Source organism: Mauremys reevesii, linkage group 1, assembly GCF_016161935.1.
Source record: "Mauremys reevesii isolate NIE-2019 linkage group 1, ASM1616193v1, whole genome shotgun sequence".
Taxonomy (NCBI): domain Eukaryota; kingdom Metazoa; phylum Chordata; order Testudines; family Geoemydidae; genus Mauremys; species Mauremys reevesii.
In genome coordinates, this window is record NC_052623.1 from 236,916,734 (window position 1) to 236,944,091 (window position 27,358).

A 27,358-nucleotide genomic window follows, 5' to 3' on the forward strand; every position below is an offset into this window, starting at 1 on the left:
ATTAAGGGCATAGTTTCTGATCACAACCACAAGGCACGGATAACAAAGACTGGGATGACAATGAACTGACAGCAGTTTTGGGGACATTGTTTTGGAGAGCCTGGCAGACAGGGAAGCAGCAGCAATGGGGGTAGAGAAACAGCTGGAAAGTTCAAATAATAAGATGATGGGGTTGGTAGAAGAACCAGAATAGTATAGACCTAGACTGAGCAGCTTCAGCTGTATTGTCTGGCCTAGGAAAAGAGATGCAGCTCCCTGCCAGCAGGCAGAAAGGTGTCTGAATAGGTGGAAATAGGAATGAAAAGGAGGCCCTATGGTAAGGACAGGCAGGCTTGACCTCTGCTAGAAAAGGTGGTAGCAGAGTAGGAAAATTGCAACTAGGGCTGGTCAGGATTTTTTTAACACACATTTTTTGTCAGAAAATGCCAGTTCATCAAAATTGAAACTTTTTTGCTGAAACACAATGGTTTTGGTGAAACAAAAGGTTCCTCAGCTCCAGGATGGAAGAGAGTGACTCACCCCAGAATAGCCAGTAACCCACTGCTTAGAGCATTCTCCTAGGGCCCAGGTTCAAGGCTCTGCTCTGCCTGATTTGGCCTAGTGGTTAGCCCGGGCAGAGCAGGGCCTTGAACCTGGTTTTCCTGTATCCCAGATGAGTGCCCTAATGGGAGGTGATGAGTCATCCCTGAACTAGTGCCTGATTAAGCCACACAGGGTGATGAATCATTCCTGTGTTAGGCTCCAGCCAATCCATAAGCCCAGAGCCAGTCTGGTGCCTCTCAGGGCAGGTATATAACTCTCAAAGGAGAAACAGCAGATCAGTTTGCTCAACCTCACTTCATGGCTAGAGACTCTTCCCTACCTGATAGTGCTAACAGACTCCACAAGCCTTAGCCTGCTCCAGCCTCACTCTTGCTCCAACCCTGCTCTGATTCTTGATTCCAGCTCTGACCCCTCTAACATACAAAACTTGGCAAATTTTTTGCACTTCACAATCATTTTCTTTTATACTTGAAAGGGGTCATGTCTATCTTTAAACAATCACAGCATAGCAAGTGAATGGTATATATTTTGTTACAATGAGCACCTGCCTCTGATCAAAAGCATCAGTGTTCAAAACAAATAAGATAAAATACTTCTACACCAACTTGGTACTAAACTTATAGCAATATTCTCCAGAGCTAGCTAACAAAATCTATGAAAACAGCATTACGCTGGTCTGCATATTCAGACATTTTAGTTACATTGGCTGCTTATTTTTCTGAATATATTGCAAATAAACTCTGAAAGACCAGCATAAATCAATCATTCAATGCCTGACAGTCTATTCTGCCCTAGAAATGTGCATGCACAGAGATAGGAGGATCTAGCCGCCTCACATTATTAGTAGTAATGTGGTGGAGATTTACATATGCTACTCCACTTCAGAAAAAGTATGTTATACCTTTCACCTCTGTAGGAGGTATCTTAAACATTTCAATAAAACCATTGGTATAGAGAAGGTAAATTGGGTCATCCTATGGGACCTCTCATATAATACATGAACAAGGAGAAGATCACTAAAACTGAAAAGTGATCAATGTAAAATTGATGAGAACAATTTTTTTTACACATACACAATTACATATAAATTATTTTGTGGAACTCATTGTCATGAGATATTATTCAGGGTAAGATCTCAGTAGGTTTGAATGAAAAAAGATCAGACATATGTATATGGATAGTGTATATACCAATCTCATAGAACTGGAAGGGATCTTGAAAGGTCATTGAGTCCAGTCCCTTGCCTTCACAGCAGGACCAAGTACTGTCCCTGACAGATTTTTGCCTCAGATCTCTAAATGGCCCCATGATGTACTGCAGTCTTCTCTCTGGCTGAATCAAAGTGATGCATCACAGGACAAGTAGTCCAGCTGGGGAGCCCATCCCATATAGAATGGGAGCATGAGACACTCAAACTATAGTTCCTATGAAGCAACATGGCTGCTCAGTTGGACACAGATTAATGTTGAAGTACATTGAAATTAAATGTTTTAGTTCAGTTCAATAAACCAAAAAGAAACATTTTGGTTAGCTAATGTCAAAACATTTCACTTAGATTAGAAATGTCTAAATTACATTTTTCTGATTGAAATTTTCCTGAACTTTCAATTCCATGAAAAGTTTTGATATTTCAAATATTCACCCTGATTCAGGATAAAAATAGATGTCAAAATATCAGAATTTTCTACAGGATGGAAATTCTGGTTTTCGACCAGCTCTCCTCAGAACCTCTGAGTTCCACAGTTGTGACCTTAATCACAAAATGGCATATTCTTCCTTGCAGTAGATCATAGCAAAGGAGTAATGCCAGGATTGAAATGCACTCATTTCTCTTAAATTTCTATTGGCACCTAATTCACTCAGGTGTTGTCTACAGCCAAATATACCCCAGTTTAATTATACTGGTGCAAACCTTTGTGTGTACACTCTATATTGGTAAACTGACACAATAATAATAATAAGTAATAATGAGACCACCACCTACCTCTTATATAGAGCTTTTCAACAGAAGATCTCAAAGCGATTTAACAAAAAAGGTCAGAATCGTTATCCCAATTTTCAAACAAATATAAAAATATGAGTATCCATGCACACATTTGCACCAGTTAACTAAATCAGTTTAAAATAACACCTTAATTGATTGGTGTAACTTTGTGTGTACAGCAGTCCATAGTATGTCTGTCTCAGTTCTGTAAAATCAGAATAAAAATACATTGTTTCTCCCACATTTTGTCTGTGGTCTATATTTAGACTGTAAGGTCTTCAAGGGCAGAGACTGTGTGTGTAAACTGAGATGTAGCTTCAAGGCACTACCATAATATAAACCCTAAATAAATTAAAGTAGTGCCAATGTGTGAGAGCTGGGGGTTAGCTACAGCCCTCAAACTGCTACAAGGCTTACTAACCACCACACAACAATTAGCCTAGAGCCCACATTCTGGGGAAATATACAGAGATGATTTCTTTCTTTCAAGAGAATTGGCCAGCAAAACCAGTGTAATAAAAACCTGGAAAATGGTTTAAGAGACATAATACATGCTTTACATGAGGATTTAAATTAAAAAAAAATTAAGATCTGAATAGTAATTGTGTTTCCATTGCTCTTGTTCTAGATATTTGTATGTTCACAGTTGTTCAGCTCTGTTAGCATGGTAATATCTTTTAATTATTATTTTTGGCAGATCAATGCCTATCAAAATAATGACCTTTACAGTAGCGCAGATGTTTCTGACACATTAATAACAGCCACTGTAAATCATGTACCTTTGGACTCTTATTTCAGTTTGCATGTATGTTTTTTTCTTTGCTGATAATAAAATCATCCCAGAAAAATCTTAAACTAGCTTTTCTAGATCTTTGCTGATATCCCATAATTTTAAAACTTCATAGTTGAAGATATGTACTTAATATTTTAGTGTTCCCTGCTGTCCAAGATTGTGGTAGTTCTGGACATCATTTCTTCTCTTCTGTTTAAAAAATAAATGAATTAAAATTAAAAAAAAGTCAGAAACATAGTAACTCAAAATTGAAAATGTCACAAAAATGCTTTTCATGCTGTCAGTAGTCATATCAAATATTATAAGGTTGAAAATCCTAAAATACATAATTACTGTTTCTCAGAAGCCAGGGGAAATATTGTTTAAGATTAACAGAAAAATGAAAATGGATGTGACATGCAACTAACACATATGACTCACAAAGACAATATCAATCTTTGTTTTACAGCATTGTCTGCACATTTTCGTGTCTGTGAGCCATATACAGACTACAAAGGCCGCTACCACTTTGGTTTTCACTGCCCACGTCTTTCTGACAATAAATCTTACATCTTCTGCTGTCACCATAACAACACGGTATTTAAATACTGCTGCAATGAGACAGAATTTCAGACTGTTATGCAGATGAACCTAACGGGGAATGCAGATGGATATATGCATAAGTAAGTAAATGAATTATAAAGTACTCTTTACCAAATTATTCCTAGTCTAATCACATAATGTAAGATATATTTAATGATGGAAGCAATTAGAATAATTGTACATACACATTTCGTTCCTAGAAGCTCTTCTGTACAAGTCTACTTCTCATGAAAGGGATGTTTACCTTTGCTTCTATAGCTTTGATGCCCATTATATAAATTCCTAAGAGCATGTATGTAAATTTTATAAGCATATAGGCTGTTTCTCCCCCCAAAATTGGACAAAACCATGTTTAAATGTGTATCTGAAAACCCCAACAAGTGATAGCAAGAGAAAGGCAAGTTGACATTTTTCAAATCATCCCAAATGTTTTGCATGGATAATTGCTATTTTGAATTTGTGCATGTTTTGCATATTAATGACTTGCAATCACTGAGCTTGATCGGCAAAATGCACTTGGTTGTTTAATCACCTTGTCTGCTGCTTGAGATCCTTTTCCACATTCTCTTTTTAAAAGCAGCTCTGTGGCCTATTGTTAAAAATAGAAAATAAGAACTTTTGCAGAAAAACCGACAAGGTAGTAAGTAGATCCTGAATTATGGACTGCCTGTGCTGTGGGAGCAAGATTCTCAGGTCCAGACTGGCTCCTTTGCACTACTCAAGCATTCTTGCCATGATTGAATTCTCCTGATTAAGGGTGGAGCTCTCAACTGAGGTAAACCCAGCAGAGCCAGCTCCTGGGACAACAGCCCCCCTCATCCTGGCTTAGGGGCAATGTCAGGGGAGGGAAGGTTTCAGTTTCAGAAGGAGTGGTAGGGAGCGTCATTGCACCAGTTTTCAGCTAGTGTATGATTCTTAGGTCTTGATCATGCACCATTGAAGTCAATGGGAGTTTTGCCATTGACTTCTATGGGAGCAGGGGCAGTGCAGTAGGTCCCTTTGAGATTACATTCTCCTGACATAAATTAGACTATTTTAAGTCTCAGTGGTACCCAGGCAAGCAGAATCAGAGAGCTAGTTATGCCTCCTTAATAGCCCCCTCACACTACTGTACTGAGAGGGTCTTGTCTACACACAAAGTTGTACCACTGACTATGCCTGTCTAATTAAAACAATACAATACCTCTAGTGTGGTCTCAGTTATATCAGTATTTAAGGTGCTTTATCTCAGTATAGCTTATTCCCAAATGAGAAGAGGAATAAGCTATGCCAGTATAAGGCACCTTAATACTGGTATAAGAGCATCCACGCTAGATGTCTCAGTTAAAAAAAAAATCAAATCTCTAACCAAAACAACTATACCAGTATAAAAACTGTCCACAGACCAGGCCTTGGATGCATGACAGAATCTAGCCTTATATTTTTACAAAAGCGGTTCACCAGAAACTGTTCACTACCACCAAGTTTGTTACACCTTTAGAGAAAAACTTGCAAAGCATTGTGTGAGGTTCATTCATGGGTTGTTTATTCTTGTGGCCAACTTCAAATTTGTTTAGTTTATTTTGGATTACTTAGGCAATTTAGCTGAAATGTTCTTTAGCCTGTTATTTATGAACAGTGCTCTGAAGAGAGAAATTGGTAGCATATGGGAGAGAGGGTAATTTGGGGTCCCTGTTAGCAATCTAATTTTGTTTTTGTTACTTATAGAAGCCTAAAGCCTTTGATAAGCACCACTATTTATATATCTAACAATAATAATTAACAAATCATTCAGCTTTGCCAGGGAACGCGTTCCTTCCATATTCCTTATGGGTGAAATTCACTCCAGTGCCAAGAACCAGCAAAAGGGTCATGTACCACGGAAGTCCTATTTTCAGGTTTGGACTGGGACTCAGTGGTGCATACGTTTTGTGCTGCCCATCTGCACAGGGGTGAATTGTACCCTACATGTGCAAAATCATGCACAGTAGAAGAAGAATTAAAAAGCTGGAAGTCCCAGGACCATGACTTTAGCAGTGCTGCAGCTGAGCCAGTCTACCTCTCCTTGAAACCTACTGGACTATCAGGAATGTTAAGGGATTGGTCAGGGTCAGGAAAAGGAGTGGAAGCTAGAGCTCTGTGAGCAACTCTGGCCGCAGTCTTGAGACTTCCTGGTCAGGAACTCAGACGAGTTCTCCCAGGCAAAAATAACAAAGTCAATTCCCACCCACGCGGTCAGATCATGGAGGGGTAGTTAAATGGCATTAATGAATCTCCTCCTGCCCCTCCCACCTTTTTTCTTTTTTATGTGGCATTAATCCTAGCAGGGAAAAAAGGAAACATCTTGCTTTATAGCAGTAATTCTCCAGCTCTTCCTCCCAATCCCTGCCACTCCTGCTTCAGCCATGTACATTTTTTGTGGAAAGAATACTGACCGCTGTGTAGAAGGGGAAGGAGAATCCCGCATTGCTGCTTCCTCCATCCATGTGAAACTTCAGTACTTTCCCCTGCAGCTTTGCCCTCCAGTCTATATAGAGAGCCTGACCCAAAGCCCACTAACTTCAATAGGAGTCTTTCTTATAACTTAATTGAGCTTTTGAACAGGCCCATTGTGAGGAGGGAGGGAGAGTAGCACAGGATATGTCTACACCGCAGCTGGGAGTGAGCCTCCCAGCCCAGGTAGACAGGCTAGCAGCTAGTGAGCTAAAAGTAGCAGTCAAGGTGGTCAGGCTTGACAGCCTGAGCCACAACATCCACACTGCTGTCTGTCTACCTAGACTGAGGCCTGGTCTACATCAGGGTTTTACATCGGTATAACTACATTGCTCAGGGGTGTGAAAAATCCACACCCCTGGGAGACACAGTACAACAACCAAACCCCTGGTGTAAACTGCACTAGGTCGATGGAAGAATTCTTCAGCTGACCTAGCTGCCACCTCTTTAGGAGAATGGTTCTCCCATTGGCATAGGTAGTGTCTACACTGAAGTGCTAGAGGTGCAGCTGTGCTGCTGTAGTGTTTTGAGTATAGACAAGCCCTGAGAGGATTGCTCTCAGCTGTAGCGTAGACATACCCATAGGGAACTGTGTTAGGACTCTGCTAGTAAGATTAAACATTGTTCTGGTTAACCTTTTTTTTGGACTCTAATATAGACAGAGCCCAATTTACAATTAAACTACCCTGTCACCAGTGTCCTCTATTAAATGAAAGCCAGCTATGAAAAGGATTGTTTGTGTAGACATAATTTCACACATCATTGAAAGAAGGCTTTCATGAAACATTGTGTCCTCAGTAACAGTGGAGAATGAAGGCGTGAAGAGCAATGAATTTACAGCTGAGGATTGTGGTTTTAAAAGATAACATTGGAGAAATCTTTTTTGCTTTATTTTCCCCCTTCTCCATTCTTAGTACCATCTAAAGGCACATCTTGTTTTATAGTACAATTGTGGAACAAACTAATACAAACAAATGAATTGGAGCCCTTCTCATGGCATTCCAGAAGCTTATATCACTCTTCTAATGTTACATCATATAATGTCAGCCGGGTTCATTTACATTTGTTCTGTTACCATAAAGATTAATACATTTTGGTAGGTGCAGAATATTGGGCTATATCTGGTTAAAACTTTTGATGGCACAGACTTATAGTTTGTAATATCCATTAATATAAGCTGGTAAGAAAAGAATTGCGAGATGTGACAGCAGTTTATTCCATCATTTAAATAGTTTCTGCATTTGGAAAATTCTGCTTTTAGATCAGATCCTCAACTATGATTTGCACTAGCTCTGAGTATCTGGCCACTTTTATTTACCTGGTCAAGATTCCCATCGGCAGAAATTAAGATGTACAGCATATATGAGAGAGTCTCATAACTGAGACATCCCTATGGAGTATTCATTATCCCAGTTAAGAGAAGATGCCATTCGAAAAGGCTTAAGATAAAATACTGTACAGTTTTGAAAAAAATTGATACCCACTGTATTTCATCTTTATTTGCTCTTTATTTCTTCTTCCTTTCATATCATTTCAGCAGCTTTGCTATTAAAAGAATCAGAGCTCAGAAAACAGTTTTTAAACTCATGACACTACTCATACTGTCCCAGCTAAACAGAGGAAGTTATTACCATTCTCTCCCATGGAGAAATCTGTAGGAGGGAAAATCTAATCTGGAAAAATCAGTAAATGTCATTGTATGGTGTTCCAAGGAGTTTCCTGCACATCACTCTCTCGGGGGAAGGAGTTTGCAAGTCTACGGAAGGGGAAGGGAGTTTCTGTTCTCTGACCATGAAGATATCACAAGATCTATCGGGAAATCCCAGAGACCTCGGGGTATCAACATGGAGAGCCAGACCCCTCACCCCCATATTATTTCCGGGTCACCCTTCTCCCAGCAACATGGCTTACACAGGAGCTGTGCTGCCATTGGCTCTCTAACATTCTTACCATAGAATCATATAATATTAGGGTTGGACGAGACCTCAGGAGGTCTCGTCCAACCCCCTGCTCAAAGCAGGACCAACCTCAACTAAATCATCCCAGCCAGGGCTTTGTCAAGCCGGGCCTTAAAAACCTCTAAGGATGGAGATTCCACCACCTCCCTAGGTAACCATTCCAGTGCTTCACCACCCTCCTGGTCAAATACTTTTTCCTAATATCCAACTTAGACCTCCCCCACTGCAACTTGAGACCATTTCTCCTTGTTCTGTCATCTGCCACCACTGAGAACAGCCGAGCTCCATCCTTGAAACCGCCCTTCAGGTAGTTGAAGGCTGCTATCAAATCCCCCCTCACTCTTCTCTTCTGCAGACTAAATAAGCTCAGTTCCCTCAGCCTCTCCTCGTAAGTCATGTGTCCCAGCCCCCTAATCTTTTTTGTTGCCCACCACTGGACCCTCTCCAATTTGTCCACATCCTTTCTGTAGCAGGGGGCCCAAAACTGGACGCAGTACTCCAGATGTGGCCTCACCAGTTCTGTGAATAGAGGGGAATAATCACTTCCCTGGATCTGCAGGCAGTGCTCCTACTAATGCAGCCCAATACGCCATTAGCCTTCTTGGCAACAAGGGCACACTGTTGACTCATATCCAGCTTCTCGTCCACTGTAATCCCCAGGTCCTTTTCTATAAAACTGCCGCTTAGCCAGTTGGTCCCCAGCCTATAGCGTGCATGGGATTCTTCAATTCTAAGTGCGGGACTCTGCACTTGTCCTTGTTGAACCTCATCAGATTTCTTTTGGCCCAATCCTCCAATTTGTCTAAGTTACTCTGGACCCTATCCCTGCCCTCCAGTGCATCTACCTCTCTCCCCAGCTTAGTATCATCCGTGAACTTGCTGAGAATGCAATCCATCTCATCATCCAGATCATTAATGAAGAGGTTGAACAAAACCAGCCCCAAGACTGACTCCTGAGGTACTCTGCTTGATACTGGCTGCCAACTAGACATGGAGCCATTGATCAGTAGCTGTTTAGCCTGATGATCTAGACAGCTTTCTATCCACCTTATAGTCCATTCATCCAATCCATACTTTTGAACTTGTTGGCAAGAATACTTTGGGAGACCGTATCAAAAGCATTGCTAAAGTCACGGTATATCACGTCCACTGCTTTCCCCATATCCACAGAGCCAGTTATCTCATCATAGAAGGCAATCAGGTTGGTCAGGCATGACTTGCCCTTGGTGAATCCATGTTAACTGTTTCTGATCACCTACCTCTCCTCCAAGTGCTTCAAAATGGATTCCTTGAGGACTTGCTCCATGATTTTTCAGGGGACTGAGGTGAGGCTGACTGGTCTGTAGTTCCCCGGATTCTCCTCCTTCCCTTTTTTTAAAGACGGGCACTATATTTGCCTTTTTCTAATCGTCCAGGACCTCCCCCAATCACCAGGAGTTTTCAAAGATAATGGCGAATGGCTCTGCAATCACATCAGCCAACTCCCTCAGCATTGCATCCAACCCATGTGCATGTCCAACTTTTCTAAATAATCCTTAATCTGTTCTTTCACTACCAAGGGCTGCTCATCTCCTCCCCATACTGTGCTGCCCAGTGCAGCAGTCTGGGAGCTGACCTTGTCTGTGAAGACCAAGGCAAAAAAAGCATTGAGTACTTCAGTTTTTTCCACATCATCTGTCACTAGGTTGCCTCCCCCATTCAGTAAAGGTTCCACACTTTCCCTGACCACCTTCTTCTTGCTAACTTACCTGTAGAAAACCTTCTTGTTACCCTTCACATCCCTTACTAGCTGCAATTTGTGCGTTGGCTTTCCTGATTACATCCCTGCATGGTCGAGCAATATTTTTATACTCCTCCCTACTCACCAATTAATGCTCTCCCCAGTGCTGAGCAGAAAGTGCCAAAGTGTTAATTAGAGCATAGTGAATAATGGATTTTTTCAGTTCAGGGGAGGAACAGAAAAAAAAATCTGGTTTGATTTGAACCAAAACCAATGTTTTCAAACATTTTCATCAAATCAACAGATCAAAAAAGAAACATTTCAGATTGACTCAAAGTGAAATTTTTTGGTTTTTCAATTTGCTTGAAGTTGATCAAAATGCTTCAGTCAACTCTAAACAAACTTTTTTTTTCAGATTTTTATTTCAATTCAGCCTTTTTCATGTGTTTTCACCCTTTTAAAAAATTGGCTGAATTTGAATTTGAAACACTGTTTCAAATGAAAAGTTAAAAGAAAATGTTTTGAAACAAAAATTTTTTACTTTGAATTTTTTTCCCCAGCTGAAACTATTAGTCAAATTCAGTTCAAATACATGAATAGTTTAGGAGTATCAGAAAATGCATTTTTGATGCCAAAAAAAAAAATCTGCTGAAAAAATGTCACCCACCATTAATGTTAAAACATTAAGGGCCAAATTCTGAGTTTGGTGTAAATTGGTGCAGCTCCAGTGAAATCAGTGGCGCTGTGCCAGTTTGTACCCAGGAGAGAATTTGGACCTTTATCTTCTGAGAATTTAATATGAAATTCTACAGGTTTGTCAGAGTTCAGTACTTGTAACATGTCTGTTCCCTGGCTTCACGCCTCTGACTGGGCAGTTCCTCTATTCACTGCTCCTAGCCACAAACCCTGACTGCGTGGGGTTTTTTGCAGCACAGAGGGGCTTTGCAGCATAAAGGTTCAGTGAAAGAGGTAATGATGCCAGTCTGGCTCAGCTCCCTTTCCTCTGACAGTTTTGAGGCATTATAACAGAATTGTCACCACTTTAGTTCCCGCCACTTTACGCAATCAAGGGGATAATCTAGGCAACTGTCATTAGGCTAAATCAGCTCCCTGGGAGGTGTCCTGATAAAGCAACCATAAGTGTTTGTAGGCTCCTGCAACCCTTCTGCAAACAGAAGGGAATGGAAGTTTTGCCCACATAGAGTCTGTAAGATTAGATGTTAAGTAGAGTGTACGCTTATTGCAAGGGATTAATGAGAGCTAAGATTAGTGATTCTTGCTATGTATAGTACTGTGTTCAATACATACATTTCCTCTGGTCTCATGTAAGATCAGAAATCAAAATAATAAAATATAAATGTGTGCATGTACATATACCCATACAAAGGGCACACATAGTATATATCCAGCATCTCCTTCAGAACCTATTGTTTAAATGCTTCCTAGCTTGTGGGTTCTTACTTGCAGCCAGATTCTGCGAGCCTTTTTCATCCTGAGTAATAATTTACACCACAAATAGCCCCATTGGCTTCAATACTAACATCAGCGGCGTTATATATGTGGTCAGATTTGGACTGATGTTACTACAAATGGCCCCATGTAATTGTGAGTACAAGATACCAGAGAAAATGATACCTAAATATATTTATTAACCTTATTCAGCTATATTGTATGCAGATAAACCCTAATTATTGGTTAAAAACAGTGACAATGGTTCAGTTACAATAATGCCACAGGGCTGTAGCTAAAAAGGAACATGCTTTAGTCCAAAGTTTTGGGACTCCACTTATGAAATGTGCAGCAGGGTGGAGGTGAGGGTAGTTAAGAGACTTGACTTGGACCCAGGAGAGTGGGTTTCAATTCAGCAAACTTCCTTTGTGACTTCCTTGGGCAAGTCATTTGGTTTATCTGTGCCTCAGTTTCCCCACTTGTAATATGAGAATTATAGCACTTTGTTACTTCAGATAGGATTTAGTGAGGATAAATAACATTAATGTATGTGATGTGCTCAGATACTACTGTGATAGTGGCCATAAAACCACATGGGAAGACAGATCTAATTCCTCCTCCCCACCGCATCATGTTTTGCTTTCTTGTTTTTGCATACAGTACCTTGACGATAATAAGAAAAATGCAGTAAAAGTAACAAACAGTGTAGGCTTTGTTGGGAAAGTAGGCCCAGGCTGTGATTTTCAAAAGAGCCTAAGAAAATGAGGTATGAATTTTACTGGGAGCTGGGCACCTTGTTTCCTTAGTCTCTTTTACAAATCCCAGCCTTCGTATTCTACTATTTCAGAGCTTTGAGAGGGTTTGGTCTGAATCTAGTCCTTTTATCTCTATATTCTGTTCGAATGAATGGTAAAACTAGAGTGAGAGTTCTATAAAGCAGTGGCCTTAAAACTTGCATCCAGAGTCTAAACAGTAATACAAGAATTCCTTTCTCAAACTGACTGGGGGGAAGCCCCTGTGATCAATATAAATGATCCTGAACTTAATTTTCTCAGGTAGGAGTAGATTATCTTGGGAGGATACAATACTGGACATAGTACCTCATCCAATATGTTTTGAATGTGGCACTGTTCATGGAGTAAGTGGCAGAATTTGGCTCTAATAAATATCTCTGCTCTCTTGAGGCTTCATCCAAAGCCTCTTGAAGACAATGGAAAAAATCCTTTTGACTTCAATGAACTTTGGTTCAGGTCCTTGAAAGAGCAGCTTTGCATTATTCATTAACTCAACCATTTAAATGGTGAATTAGTTTCAAAATGTACAGTATGTACATGACCCTTAAGGTAGACTACATATGCTAGATTAAAACTTGATGTAATGAGCTGTACATGTGCTTACATGAGACTTGAATGTGTCTGTTCTGTTCCTGTGGACTAGAAGGGCATTATAACTACAGATTACACACTGTTGCAACTAATGTTCTAGCTTGCATCTGTTTTAATTAGTCTGCAGAAATACAACTTGGAATTGTTAGACAGATGAATGCTGGTCTCTAACCTGGTTACATTACAGTTTAGATCACTCACACCATTGGATCTCTTTTCCATTGTTTAAAAAAAAAGTTAAGGCTTTTGCTAAGGACATCCAATCGGTGCTCTGTGATTCTTTCAATACTGAGAACTTTTGAGGTGATGTTAGTTTGTAGTCGACTATAGCCCACATACCCATATGAGAGTGAGAACTGTTACAAAGCTGCATGAATAGTATTTGAACTCAGCAGCATGGAGAAAACAGGCTAAAGGAGCAAAATGTCTAGCAAAACGCTCGCTAACTTCAACGGGAGAATGTAGAGGTTCTATATTAGATTGCCCCTGCAGTGCTGAAAATGTACTTAATTACGCTCCAGCCGTTTATAAAAAGTTTTACTTCTCTTTTAATATACTGCAAGAATTCTGTGAGCTTTTCAAAAAAACAGCTGAATTCTTTTCCCCAAAAGTTTCTGTTCAAGTGAAGAGGGATACATTTGGGGTGCTGTGTCAGCAGCAGCCAAAAGGGACACACTTTTGACAATACAATTATGGACATGGTTTGCTTATGTGGTTTTCTGAAATACATCACATATGTGAAGTTTCCAAAAGATGATTCCCACTGTCTTTGTTCTTTAAAAAAAATAGGGTTCATGGGCTGAACACATACAATGCATAATTTCTTTGGAAAGATATGAGAGATTGACAAAGCTATGGACATCTGAAACGAGCCCTTTAAAGTGGAAATGTTTGAGTGATTTTTACCTATGGGCATGCCTGTACCCTGTAATTTCATACAACTCTGATTAACCAAAACTCATAGTTCACCAAGTTTTAGTAAATGTCCCCTGTGATCATCCTATATCCTCGTATTTGCTGTGGTCCTTGTCCCTCAAGCTCTGAGCAAACCTCTTCTCTTAAGCTAGCATCTCAAATTTTCTGAAACAGTTATTTAAAGCTGTTAGATGTCCCTCAGGATCTCTAGCTAACAGAGACTGTATACATATCAACTGAGCTTAAGCCCTGGCCCCAAAGATAGTTAGGCATCTACCTCCATTTGGGATTCACAACAATTAACTCTCTCCTGGAGTTAGACACCTAAGCCAGGTCAGCCCTTTCTCATGAAAAACGAGTGGTGGGGAGACAATAGAGACAGAGAGTGAGAGAGACCATCTACCCTTTGTAGCCAATAGCCCAGTGGTGAGGCACTCACCTGGGATGTGGGAGACACAGCCACCCAGAGCGGGGGGCAAGTGAGGCAATTTGCCCCAGACCCTGGGCCCCGCAGGGGACCCCTCGAGCCCTGGTCTGGCAGTGGTCCAGGTCTTCAGACGGCATTTCGGTGGGGAGGGGCCTTCAGTGCTGCCAAAGATGCGGAGCGACTGAAGTGCCCTGTGCTGCCAAAATGCCGCCAAAGACCCGGACCGCCGCTGGGTGAGTACATGCGGCGCAGCTCCCCCACTTTGCCCCAGGCCCCCTGAATCCTCTGGGTGGCCCTGGTGGGAGACCTGTTTCTAAATCTCCACTCTGCTGAATTTGGAGCAGGGACTTAATTAGGGTCTCCCATATCCCAAGTGACTGACACTTTTGATGGTATCTCACCAGTCTATAGTGTCAATCTCTCTTTGGGCCAATTAATATTTAATTATTTATACAAAGCAGAACATCTTCAACAGAAGAAATCGCGAGAGATCCACAGCAGAATACCCTGGGGGTTAGAGCACTCTCCTGAAGGGGGTGTGGAGAGGGAGACCTGGTTTCCAAGACTCTTCTCCAAATCAGGCAGAGTGGGGATTTGAAAACAGCTCTCCCACAGTCCAGGTGATCCTAATCACTGGGCGACTGGGTATTCTGGGATGCACGCACACACACACAATTCCTGAGCTGGTCACCCCAGCTGTCATTTGTGTGGGGCTCTGAGCAGGCCTGTCCCCGTAGGTGAGATGGGTGGGGGAACATCTAGGGTGAGAATCCTGCCAGGGCTTAGGTGTGAGCTGGGGTGCCAAGCAGTCAGCACCATTAGGACTTAGGCAGTTTTGATCATGCCCACCAGAAGAAGAGGGGTTTTGAGGATCTCAGTGGTGCCTAAATGTTGGACTGAGGAGCCTACAGTGGCAGTTAGGTGCTTAAGTCACTTTATGGATTTAGCCTTTGGATACCACACTGATGGGCTCTCTAGAAAACGTAAAGGTAGCTCTGGGGACCTTTCTTTCTGTAACATATATGATAAATAGAATTAGGAAAGGTCACACATAAGAAGTACACATGTCAAAAGAGTCACTCGTCCTCAGTTATACAGGTATCTAACCATCATCAGCCATCTGTGTATGGTTGAGAGAAAGAATCTGAAATGCAGTACTACTGTAATTATCAGCCCTGTCCAGAAAACAACTCTCTCCCTGGCTGTTTGCCTACGTATAAATTATACAGCTGCATCAAGCTGTTTGCAAGTGTTTTTTAAAAAGACAGAATTGTAGATTCCCCCATTTTTTCACATAGGCTCATGTACGCCAAGTAGAAGCTACTGATTCTGATTTTTAAAAAAATGCTCTGGTCCAATCCTACTTGCTAGGTGACTGAAGAGTCTAGGGATCTGGTGCAAAATTATCTTGGAAGGAGGAACAACAAAAGTGACTGTCCCTTTTGTATCTAAGGTCCAATGTAAAAATCTCAGTAGGCTTCTGAAACTGGAAGGGGTGGAGATGAATGAGAAAAGTATTTCCCACTCTCACAGGTCCTGATTCAAAGTCCACTGAAGTTACTCATGATAAGTCTACACTGCAGTTAGACACCTCCCAGGCCAGCTGACTCAAGCTCACAGGGCTCAGGCTAACAGGCTGCTTAACTGTGGTGTAGACACTCTGGGACTCTCCCACCTGAATATCTATACCACAGTTTAACAGCCCCTTAGCCCGAGCCCTGCGAGACCGACTCAACTGGCACGGGCCAGCCCTGGGTGTTTAATTGCAATGTAGACATACCCTCTGAGGCTATATGTCAGTATAGTTTATGTCACTGAGGGGTGTGAGTAAGCCACTCCCCTGAGTGACAGAAGTTACATTGACCTAAGCACTAGCATGGACAGATTCTCCTGCTGACATAGCTACCACCACTCGTTGAGGGCGGATTAATTAAGTCAACGGAGAGCTCTCTCCCACTGGCTTAGATAGGCTACACTAGAGAGCTTACAGCGGTGCAGCTGCATCAGTGCAGCTGTAATTTCTCTAGTGCAGCCATAGGCTTGGTCTTTTCACTGACTTCAAATGGACTGTGGATCAAGCCTATACTGTATTAGAATGAAAGCCAAAGTATTGGGTCATTGAGCTTTCCTAATAGGCCAATGTGTTAACCTGCTTCTAGTTAGTAGGTTAAAGAACACTGTCAGGTAATTTATGCTCCAGATTTAGGTATTGTATTATTAAAATTAGTGATGGGCCTGAATAGGAACCTTCAAAATGAAAACCTTTGCACTTCTTAGGAAGACACAAAGGAACGAAGGTAGAGAACATGATTTCAAATCTGAACAATAACACTCATCAGAATTGCTTGACTAGGGAATTTATGTAATGAACTGAATCAAAATAGCCCTGAATCTTACTGAGATTTGAAATCCACCATAAACCTGGATGTGAATATTGGTGTAAATGTTAATGGAAATTAAAATATTTCCTTGCAACCCAGATAATGCATCCACGTGAAAGCACAGGAGAACTAGAGAGTAGTGAAACTAACTAGAAATGTGAAACTTAGAGCTTGTCTACCTGGCTTCACAGTGCACACTACAGGGATGGGAGCTGCAGTGCACACTGAATGTTAGCTGCCTGGTGCAGACCCTGCTAGCACAAACTAGAAGGTACCTAATTCGCATTAATGTAGTTCTGTTTCAAATAGGATTATGTTAACCTGAACCCTTTGGTGCATGCTGCAATTCACATGTCTGCAGTGTGCACTACGGGGCCAGGTAGACAAACCCTCCAAGGAAAAAACAGTCCCCTGAACTGAGAATGAAACTGAGCTGTTCTGATTCCCAGTTCACTGGGCTGTCTGGTACACCTCATTGTCTCCCAACAATGCACAATACATAATCTTGCACATTTTTTCATAGTATTGTTTTTTCTTGATGCATGTGAAAGCTTTAATTTCAATATTATGTGTATTAAAGTTAATATTTTGCACCATCATAATGTGTAACAAACCATACCAATGTATGGAGTTTCTCCCTGTGAACAACCCATATAATTTATTAATTGCCTGTGATTTGCACAAGGCTTCTTCAACAATGCTGTTATCCCACTATATCTTAATTAAAATAATGCAGTTTCATTTTTGTACTTGTCAGAAACAGCTGTTATTTACAAGGAACAGATGGAGAACCCACATACAGCATGATTAATAAATTGTTGCTTTAAATTGAAGTGCTCAAAATAGACCTAATTTTTCACTAAGCGAGTTTTAATGGACAAAACAAATGCCTAAACACAACCATTAAAACGTCCATATGAAACAACTAGAAGAAAAGGTAATGTTCCTGCCTCCAAGTTCTTGCTAGCATATAAATGACACAATTTCTAACTTTATGGAAACAAAAATACATTTTCCTTCCCACTGTGGGCCAAATTCTGTTCCCAGAAGTGGGTCCTTGGTGACTTCAGTGAGATTCAATGATTACAATGAATAGGAGCTCATCCTGAATCCTTCACACCTGACTCCTCTTGCATTTTCTAATGGAGTGACTCCAGAGTTTTACCAGTGTAAACAAGAGTATATCCACTGAAAAATCAGGAGCATTGAAAATCTTTGCCCAAACCTCTCAGGTTATATTTTAGGCTCCAGTCCTGCAAAGACTTACAAAAATTACCAGGGCCTACTCGTAGTTCATAAAGTTAAGCACATGCACAAGTCTTCACAGGAATAGGCCTTTTAGAGGATCAGATGGGATTTTCAAAAACACTCAGCACTGGTCTACCTCTATTCCCACTGAAGATTTAATACTAAACACTATTGGAAATCCCAGCCTTAAACACCCAGTGTTTATTTGTAATTTTAAAACTACACGCTCATAGGACCCATTAAGGGGCCTGTTCCTCCTCTCTTTAGCACCTGCTTTATTCCAGTGTTACTTCACTGAAGTCACTAAAGTTTACACTAGTGTAAATCCATGATAAATGAGAGGTGAATTGGGCCCTTTAAATCTTGACGTGATAGGAACTCAGAATTGTACCTGAAATTTTTATTTAAAACAAAATTAAAAAGTTATATGAGCATGTTCTTGAATCTTTTGTCTCCTATTTCCTGGATAACAAAATCTGCCTTCAAAATGCTTTCATTTTTTGATTGCCTTTTAAGGCAAATTGTGGTGTCCAGTCATAATCTGTGTGACACACTGGACAGCGGTGTGTGTGTGTGTTTAGAATAACATAGAAATGTACACAACTGATAATGCAGTTTCATTATGTGATAACTTTGCTGGAAGCGTTGACAGAAATACAGAAAGCAAGCATTGTGTTTGCAGGCTAGCACAGTAAATCTCGGGTAGCTAGAACATGCTACATTGGTTCACAAGCACATGTTTTTGGACTTTGAATCATACCACTACTTAGTCTTTAGATATTTATTTCATTCAAGATCCTGAACCTGAACCCTAACAGAGGCAAAATTCCCCTTGAGAGACTCCCATTGACTTCAGTGGGAGATGGGTCAGGCCCATACTGCAATAGATTTCCCCCCATCTTTACAAACATATAAAAAGACGTCGGACCCTGCCTTGAACCGCTTACAAAGACTCCGCCCCCTTCAACCAGAATAGCTTAATGAAGTAAGTCACTGAATACAGAGCTGGGTTGAGGATGGCATATCATTTTTGCAAAGGATTTTTGAGATTTTTTTGAAATTTGGCTTCATCCCAAATCAGATTGAAAACCAAACATTTCAAAATTCTCAAGGAAGGAAAAATTCTGGAAACAAAACATTTTGTTTCAACTTCAACTTTTTTGTTTTGCATTATATGTCATTAATACAAAGTATTTAACCATTCAAAACAGTCATTTCAAAACACAAATTCCAAATAGTTTCTTCTGAAACTGTCAGAACGGGACATGTCAACATTGTTAGCATTTTTCCTGTTTTTTCTTCCATCACAACATTTGGGGGAAATCAACCCAATTTGACAGAACACTTAGATTTCAGCAGAACTGCACATTCTGTTGGAATGTTTCTCTCAGCAGCTGTAACTGAATACATTAATTGCTTTCACTGCTTTCAACAGGGTGCTGGTGGGTGAATGGCAGGCAGGCAGGGGCGGGGGCAGGAGGGGAGCAGCGCTGGGGGGCGGCGGCCCCCAGGGCAGGGGCAGGCTGGGGCGGCCGACCTGCCGCGTCATGCGCGCGCGAGAGGAGCCCGCGCGGCGCTGGGCTGGACCTCCCGCAGACTGCGGGCAGCAGCTCAACCGAGCCGCCGACCAGCGCCGCCCGCGCCCGCAGCGGCGGGGAGTCCAGCTGGCGACCGACCAGACGACCCTCGCGCCGCCATGCCCAGGTCGCTCTGTCTGCCCGCGGCCCGGGGCGCCGCGCATCATTGCTTGGGGCGGCCAAATTTGTAGAGCCGCCCCTGATGGCAGGGTTAGATAATTTGGAATTCCCGTAAATGATGTATGCCTACAGCATTACTTGGGGGCCATATTGCAATTCTTTAGGTGGTTTTCAAGACTGCATCTCTATCTACTTCCTCTTTGGCTTCCTTTTCTTTTCCCACTCTCTGCCCTGCATCAGCCCTTTTGTCTGGAACAACCTTCCTCCCCCATACACCTAGCAGCCTCCATTCTCCCACTTTAAATTCCTCCTCAAAACCTGCATGTTTGTTCTAGCCTAATTCTTTCCCAATCCCCAGGCTCCCATACCAAATGCCAATAGACCTAACAATCAGGTTTAAAAAAAAAAAAACGCTAAACTTGCTGTCTCAACAGTGTTTTCCACTCTCCTTTGCTTTTATCTCCCTACTATTCTCTCTCACTTTATTTGATATCTTTACTCATTCTGTTCTGTCTTTATTCAATTAAGCTTTTTGTGACACTTTTGTTATAAGTCAATGGCAGGGTGGTAACTATCCTGATCCTTAGTTTTATATATATATATATATATATAATATGTTATAGCTATGTCAACATTTACACGTAAGCCTACTATGTGATTTCATCTCAATACTCGTTGAATGAATTCTATTATAAAATCACTGGTCTTTGTAATGATGAGTTTTGATGTACTTTATACTAGTGAATTGCAGCATTTTGGGTAACTACTCTCTTAACCCTACTATACCAAAAATACCTGCTCCTCTTAGATGAAAATCCTGATTATTTTTAAAACAAACAAACAAACAAACCAGCAAACAACCCCCCCCAATAAATAGAGTGATGACAGTGAATGATCTGTTAAATCATTTCCTTTGTTGTTTTCTTTTTCCCCCTCCTCCCCAGCAATTACAGTGCGTTGTTAGGAGTGTGGATCTATGGCTTTTTTGTTGTGATCCTGCTGGTACTGGACCTTTTATATTACTCATCAATGAACTACGATATTTGCAAATTTTACCTGGCAAGGTGGGGAATCCAGGGAAAGTGGATGACACAGGCACAGAGCCGATGGATTAACCCTGCTCAGCATCCAAGCCAAGTACAGACTCAGCCTCAGTCTCAGCCTCAAATGTCACAGGCAGTACATACTTTAAAAGGAGATGCTTTAAACCCACCATTGATGTCTTTTCAGAGTTCATCTGCCTGGTAAGTTAAGATACTTTTGTACCATATTCTTTGGTGGTATAAACAGTCCGCTGTCTTTTTGGAACATCATTATCAATTATGCGCCAGATCCTCAGCTGGTATATATTGGCATAGCTCAATTGAAGTCATCAGCAGAGGATCCATACCATATAAATTTTACAGTATGAACTGCATTATAGAATTACCCCTCAGAAGAAATGCATCAGCTTCATAGAAAATTATGATAAAAATATGATTGTCTCTAGAGAAATGTGTGCTGGAGGTAATGGAGGTAAGTAAATTTACAGTACTGTGTGAATATAAATAGGTTTGGAAGGATTAGATTTTTAACAGTAAATGTCATTAAATGTCAATTTCACTGTACACACAAACCAACAAAAATATATTTCCACTGATAATCAAAATATACAGATCAGCCAAGTAAGAAAAATGCTGCTTGAGAACTTAGAGTTTGATTTAAGAATATTTACTTTGTATATTTTGACATGTGATGTTGACAATTTGTGTTTTAACAGTGATAAAACTTTAACTTTTTGAATCTCAATATCTACTGTCATTAAATAATTATTGTCTGATACCCTGCATTGTCTGACCTTCCCATAATTTCTGCATACTGTTACAATTTAAATCAATAAAAATAAAAAACTTAAAAATAAACATTGATATTATCTATCAACATTATAAAAAATAAATAATGAATTCTGTGAAAATAAATATAAACAAGGTTAGAATCTTTGCTTCTACAGTGTCCACTGAAGAGTTAATTATTAATCTAGCATGCAAATAAAATTCTAAATGTACCAAAGGTTTTGCCGTGTATAGCAATTAATCTGTTTTCAGTTTAAAAAAAAAACCAACACATTAACTCCAAGTGTTCAATGTAAACACTAAGAAGTGGAAAACAGTTTTAATTAGAGATGTGAGAAATCCATACTATCCACTGAGACACAGAAACAATGTGAAAACTAGCTTCATGTCTTATCTGCTTAGCCACAGAAATATAGCTGTATGTTACAGTAGGGAAAAAAATGTTTCTACGGATTTATTTCTGCCATGTTGTATACATGTATGTCAAAATGTGTTTTAATACCAACAGGTTCTATAGCACTTAAGGTTTTTAAATTATCTATTATTTATATGGTGCCATGGGCGGATATGGTGCTCTACAGAAATATAAGAAGGAAGGGCCCCAAGTCAAAGAATTTATAATCTAAAGGGATAGCACCGTGAATATAGACAACATTCCGACAGTGGCAGCGGAGGAGAGTTACAAAAGTTAACAATCAAGGGTTGCAAAAATTAATTATCATTTTGGGGTTTGTTTTGCTTCCTGTGCAGAGTGTATGGTCAGGCATTGGAATAGGGTTGGTGCGAACAGTTAACTGAAAGACATGTGTAGAGCTGGTCAAGAATTTTCTGATGGAAAATGCCCTTATCACAAAAAAAAATCAAAACTTTTAAGGCTGGGAGCCAGGGTAGTTAGCCTTCAGCAGCCTGCCTAAAAGGTTCTTTGTAGTATGTTGGTCTCAGGATATGAGAGAGACAAGGTGGATGAGATAAAAATTGTGAGGGAAATTGGTGGAAGAGACAAGCTTTCATGCTTCACAGAGTCAGGTCTGGAAAAGGCAACCAGAGAGTCACAGCTGAATACAAGATGGAACAGATTGTTAAGCATAAGGCGTTAACACATGTTGCAAGAGACCCTTTGAAATGAAGTGGGCAATTAACACCACTACAGTCATAGGACAAAGGAGGAGGAGGAGGAGGAGGAGGTTACAAATTGTTGTAAAGAGCCATAAAACCAGTGTCTCCGTTGAAGCCGGGATTTTTAGTATCTAGCAGAGTTATGAATTAAGTTCCCAGGCTCATCTTTTGAAGGTATTATGCAAGTTTCCTTTGAGGATGAGGACTGATCAGATATGGAGTAATTGCTTTGTGAAAAAGTGTTCACCCACAGGTGACAGGGCATTTTTGTCTTTTATCATTTTTCTGCATAGGTTCATTCATGAGTACTGTGATTGTTTGGTTTCACCCACATAGTTGTTGTTGGGGCATTTGATGCACTGGATGAGGTATACCACATGTTGTGATGGGGATATATAGGAAACATGGATCTTGAAAGGTGTGTTGTAGGGGTGAGGATATTGATTATCGTAACAATGGAGATATGCCTGCAGGCTTTGCATCTGTTGTTCTGGCAGATGCTTTGAGCTGGTGTGTGGTGGTCTTTGGGGAGCTTGTTTCTGATAGTAAGCTTTGTGTGGTAGGGAGACTGTTTGATGGCCAGAAGATGAGGATTGGGGAAAGATTTCTTTCAAAATGTGGTCTCCATCAAGAATGGGTTGCATTTGTTTGGTGATACCCTTATAGGTTCAAGTGAGGGTTGTAGGTGACAACTAGGGGTACAACTACACTTGCAAGTTACTTGTCAGGCTATGGCTACACTTGCACTTCAAAGCGCTGCCGCGGCTTAGCTTTGAAGCGCTAAGTGTAGTCAAAGCGCCAGCGCTGGGAGAGAGCTCTCCCAGCGCTGTCCGTACTCCACCTCCCTGTGGGGAATAACATACAGTGCTGGGAGCTGTGCTCCCAGCGCTGGGGCTTTGACCACACTGGCGCTTTGCAGCGCCGCAATTTGCAGCGCTGGAGAGGGTGTGTTTTCACACCCTGCTGCAGCGCTGCAAATTTGCAAGTGTAGCCATGGCCTCAGTATACTGCTAGAACCTGCCTGTACCCACACTGAGTGTCCACCTATCCTGTGCTGGGCAGAGGTATATGCCACGCCTTCATCCACACTGTCCCTTTCAGCGTGCGTTGTTAGTGCTAACATGTCAGGGCAGTAGCCCAGAGTCCTAGGGTTCCACTCATCTGGGTTTTACCTGAACAGTCTGGTTTTTGGCTTCTGTGTCCGGGTGCCATTTGACAAGCACTGATGTCCAGTTTTAAGTGAAACACATAAGCAATGCCAACAACCGTACCATTTCAATATGTTGTTTAGTACTTAAATATACATTGTATGTTTCTGTGTTATTTTACATTACATATGTGAAAATATGCGCTATTCATATATTGAACTTCAAATGTCATGTAGCTAAGCCTAGCACTTTCTGGTGTCTCGTTTTGACATATATATATTACTTTTGGGGGTATTGTGCACCAAAAATAAAAATTCTGGGCCAAAAAAATAAAAATTCTGCAACATTTGTCAAAATAACAAACACCAGTTTCAATTATTTTGGTAATTTATTTCAAAATACCTGTCAGCAAGTATGTGTGTAACAATGCAGAGAGACAAAAATTCCCCCAGAAGTAGAGAGTTAAAGAAACCCCTATGACAACCCAGTATCTCTTTCTCTGCCTCCCCCCACAATTCCCTGAAATTATAGTAAGATTTCAGAGGATGGGTTTTCCAAACTCTGCTGGGGCCATTGACAGAACGCATGTACCTATACTTTGCCTACTGAAAGGGGCCAGTGAATAAGTAAACTGTGAAGTTTAGTATTCACTGGTTCTCCAAGGCTCAGTGGACCATACGTAGTCAGTTCATGAACACGAATGCAGAACACGTGGGAAAGGTCCATGACACCAGGGTGTTCAGGGCTGTACTGCAGGACAAAATAAAGGACTTTATTACCTGGAAATGACATGACTAAATATGGTGTTTCTGTGCCGGGGCCCATTCAGTAATCCGCCACTGCCCCTCCCCCCACCGTGGCACGAGGTTTGGGGAGGCTTAGCCTCCCCCAGCCTCCATTACATGCCGCCCATGCTCGGGATGCCAGCGTGGCCAAAGCACTTTGGCTTATTGTGACATGCGGTGCTTTGCCTAACGTAGATGAGGCTAAAGGGAAATACTTCCATAGCAAGTGGGCACAGTACAGAACTGCTTTCCAAAGCCTGTAGTGGCAACCTGACCCCACCCATGTGCACACAGCTTGTGGTTCCCAGCAGGCCAGGGAAATGTGTGATGCTGTGTGATCGTACATAATGAAACAATGGGCAGCCAGAAGATGACTTGGAAGTGTGGCAAGATACACTATTGTGATGCTAAGGTGCTGCTCAAACAGCACACTAGAGCATGGCCACATATTTCAGTCACGAGATACCTCAGTGGATTTCAATCCCCTGCAATTAATGTACTAATCAAAAGCAGACAATTGGGGAGGACCCTCCAGGTCAATATCTTTGGCCATGGCTTTGTGCAGTGGTATAGTTTTCCAGCAACTATTCCTTGGGGTGGCCCATGAGGAGGTTGGCATATTGGGCAGCCATCCTAATTCCTGTGGTTTAGACAAAGTGTTTGTTGTTAAATGTAAAGTTGTTATGGGTGAGGATGTGTTTGAGGTGAATATCTGAGTGCTGTCAGTGTCAGACTGCAATGCCTTCATGGTGAGGGATGTTGGTGTATAGAGAGATGACATCCTTGGTGGAAAGGATGGTATTTTGAGGCAGGTTGTTAATGTTGCAGAGTTTCTGGAGGAAGCAGGTTGTGTTCTGAGTGGTCTGAGGATGGTCTCTATGATATTCCCTCAGTAGTGCTGTTGCCATAAATGATGAGCCTGGGGTTCTTTGTTTGTGTATCTTGGGAAACATGTAGAAGTCCCTGGGGTGGGTTTGTGGGGGGTGAAAGCCATTTCAGTTCTCTCAAAACAGAATTTTTCTGGAAATCCCTTCCACATAAATAAATTTAGCGTTTTTGAATTTTCATCCCAATTAGGGACAACTTCATATTTTTGAAAACATGGTCTCAAATTGGGATGAAAAGTCAAAAATGCTAATTTTTTGGGAGGGGGAAGGGACTTCTTTTCCAGCCAGCTCTAGAAACAAGTGTTGGGGAGGAGGAGGGGAAGAGTGATATTGATACAATAGCAAAGGAAAGATGTTCTAAGTGAAGAGGACATAGTGACACAAGTGGGAGACAGACCTCAGGAGCAGGCACAGCATATGGCACAAACAGGAGAAACTGAAGACTGTGCTGTAGAGGCAGAATGGGGGTGGATCTCGATGGTGCACGTGTCAGGTTTTAACTTGATGTGGAGAATGAGAAAGCCAATTAAGAGCTCTGAGTAGACTGGGTGAAACGGCAAAAAAAGAAATTGGTTCTCCCCAGTGGATCAGGGAGTTGTACACCTAGGCCCAGTGGAAGGTTCTGGCAGTGGGGACTACGAACCACTAATGTATTTCACAAATGTTTCAAAATAGAAGGATAAGCACTAATTTTTTTCAAACAGGGACAGTGTTTGTACACTAACTAACACAATGGGGCCCTGACCCTGAGTGAGGCCTTTCGGTGCTACCGCAATACAAATAATGAAGTACTGGTCCTATGCTTACTACTTTTGCCTGACTGACTTAATAAAAAAATTGTGCTCTAGGATTCCTTTTAATAGTCCACATTCACCTTTATTTCTAAGCAGGCACACTTGGAACTGTAGTCAGAGCTGGCTTCATTCAGTACAGATTCTACTTATGTATCTCAATGAGATTTAGGCCTGGTCTACACTACAGAGTTAGGTCAATGTAAGACGGCTTATGTTGATGTAACTCTGTAAGCATCCACGGTACAGTGTAGCTCCCACTGATGTAAGATGCCCACTACACCAACCTAATACCACCACTTCCGTCAGAGGTATAGTGCGTAGGTCAATGTAGGTTAGGGCAACAGTGTCTGTGTAGATACTGCGTTCCTTACATTGCTTGTTGGCGCATGCAGGGCTCACAGCTGGACTCCCACACAGGGGAGTGGGGGGAGGTGTTCAGCTGTGAGCTCTGGCTGTCAGCCCCACGGCCTCCAGCTGTGAGCCCCATGCCAGACTGACAGCCTGGGCTCCAGGGGCGGCTCTATGTATTTTGCCGCCCCAAGCACAGCAATCAGGCGGCATGCCTGCAGGAGGTCTGCCGGTCCTGTGCCTTCGGCATCCCCACCGCCGAATTGCTGCCAAAACCGTGGGACCGGCGGACCTCCCGCAGGCACACCACCGAAGGCAGCCTGACTGCCACCCTCACAGCGACCAGCAGGCCGCCGCCCCAGGCACGCGCTTGCTGTGCTGGTGCCTGGAGCCACCCATGCTGGGCTCTCAGCCCCCACACTTAAGTCAGTGCAAGCACTCCTGGTGAGGATGCATACCAGCAACAGAAGGAGGGCAGTGTGAACATGAAAAATCACAGTAATTACTGCAGTGGCTGTAGGTCGACCTAACATTGGTCAACTTAATTTTGTAGTTTAGACAAGGCCTTACTCTTTCAGTTAAAGAGCCTTTATGCTATTGCTTGAGAGAGAAGCTTATTTGTGCTTGGCTATAAGTATTGAATCTCATTATGACTTGTTTCACATGCATCCCTGCCAACTCACTTTTCTTGCTCCCATCACTAGAGATGGATCCAAATAAAACTCCCAATTCTGAAATCCTAGAACTGCGTGTGGCCCCAAACCAGCTCCCATCTGAATTTGATAAGTGGCCTCTATCTTCATAATGGGCTGCATGAAAACTCCAGCGCCAGACATCCCTGAAGGTTTAGGCGTCCAAAATCCAAATCTGGTGTCTAACTTTATTAGTTGGACC

The 27,358-nt window shown here is 41.7% G+C and overlaps 1 protein-coding gene across 7 annotated transcripts in view; it reads left to right on the forward strand.

The window, feature by feature from the left end:
* The window catches only part of SHISAL1 (shisa like 1), a 280,247-nt gene that overhangs the window by 241,298 nt on the left and 11,591 nt on the right, over positions 1-27,358 (forward strand). For all 7 annotated transcript variants that reach the window (XM_039519539.1, XM_039519534.1, XM_039519540.1 and 4 more), the window contains 2 exons: positions 3,769-3,982; positions 20,499-20,798. In XM_039519539.1, the coding sequence (XP_039375473.1) occupies positions 3,769-3,982; positions 20,499-20,798 (514 nt within the window). The remainder of the gene's footprint in view (positions 1-3,768; positions 3,983-20,498; positions 20,799-27,358) is intronic.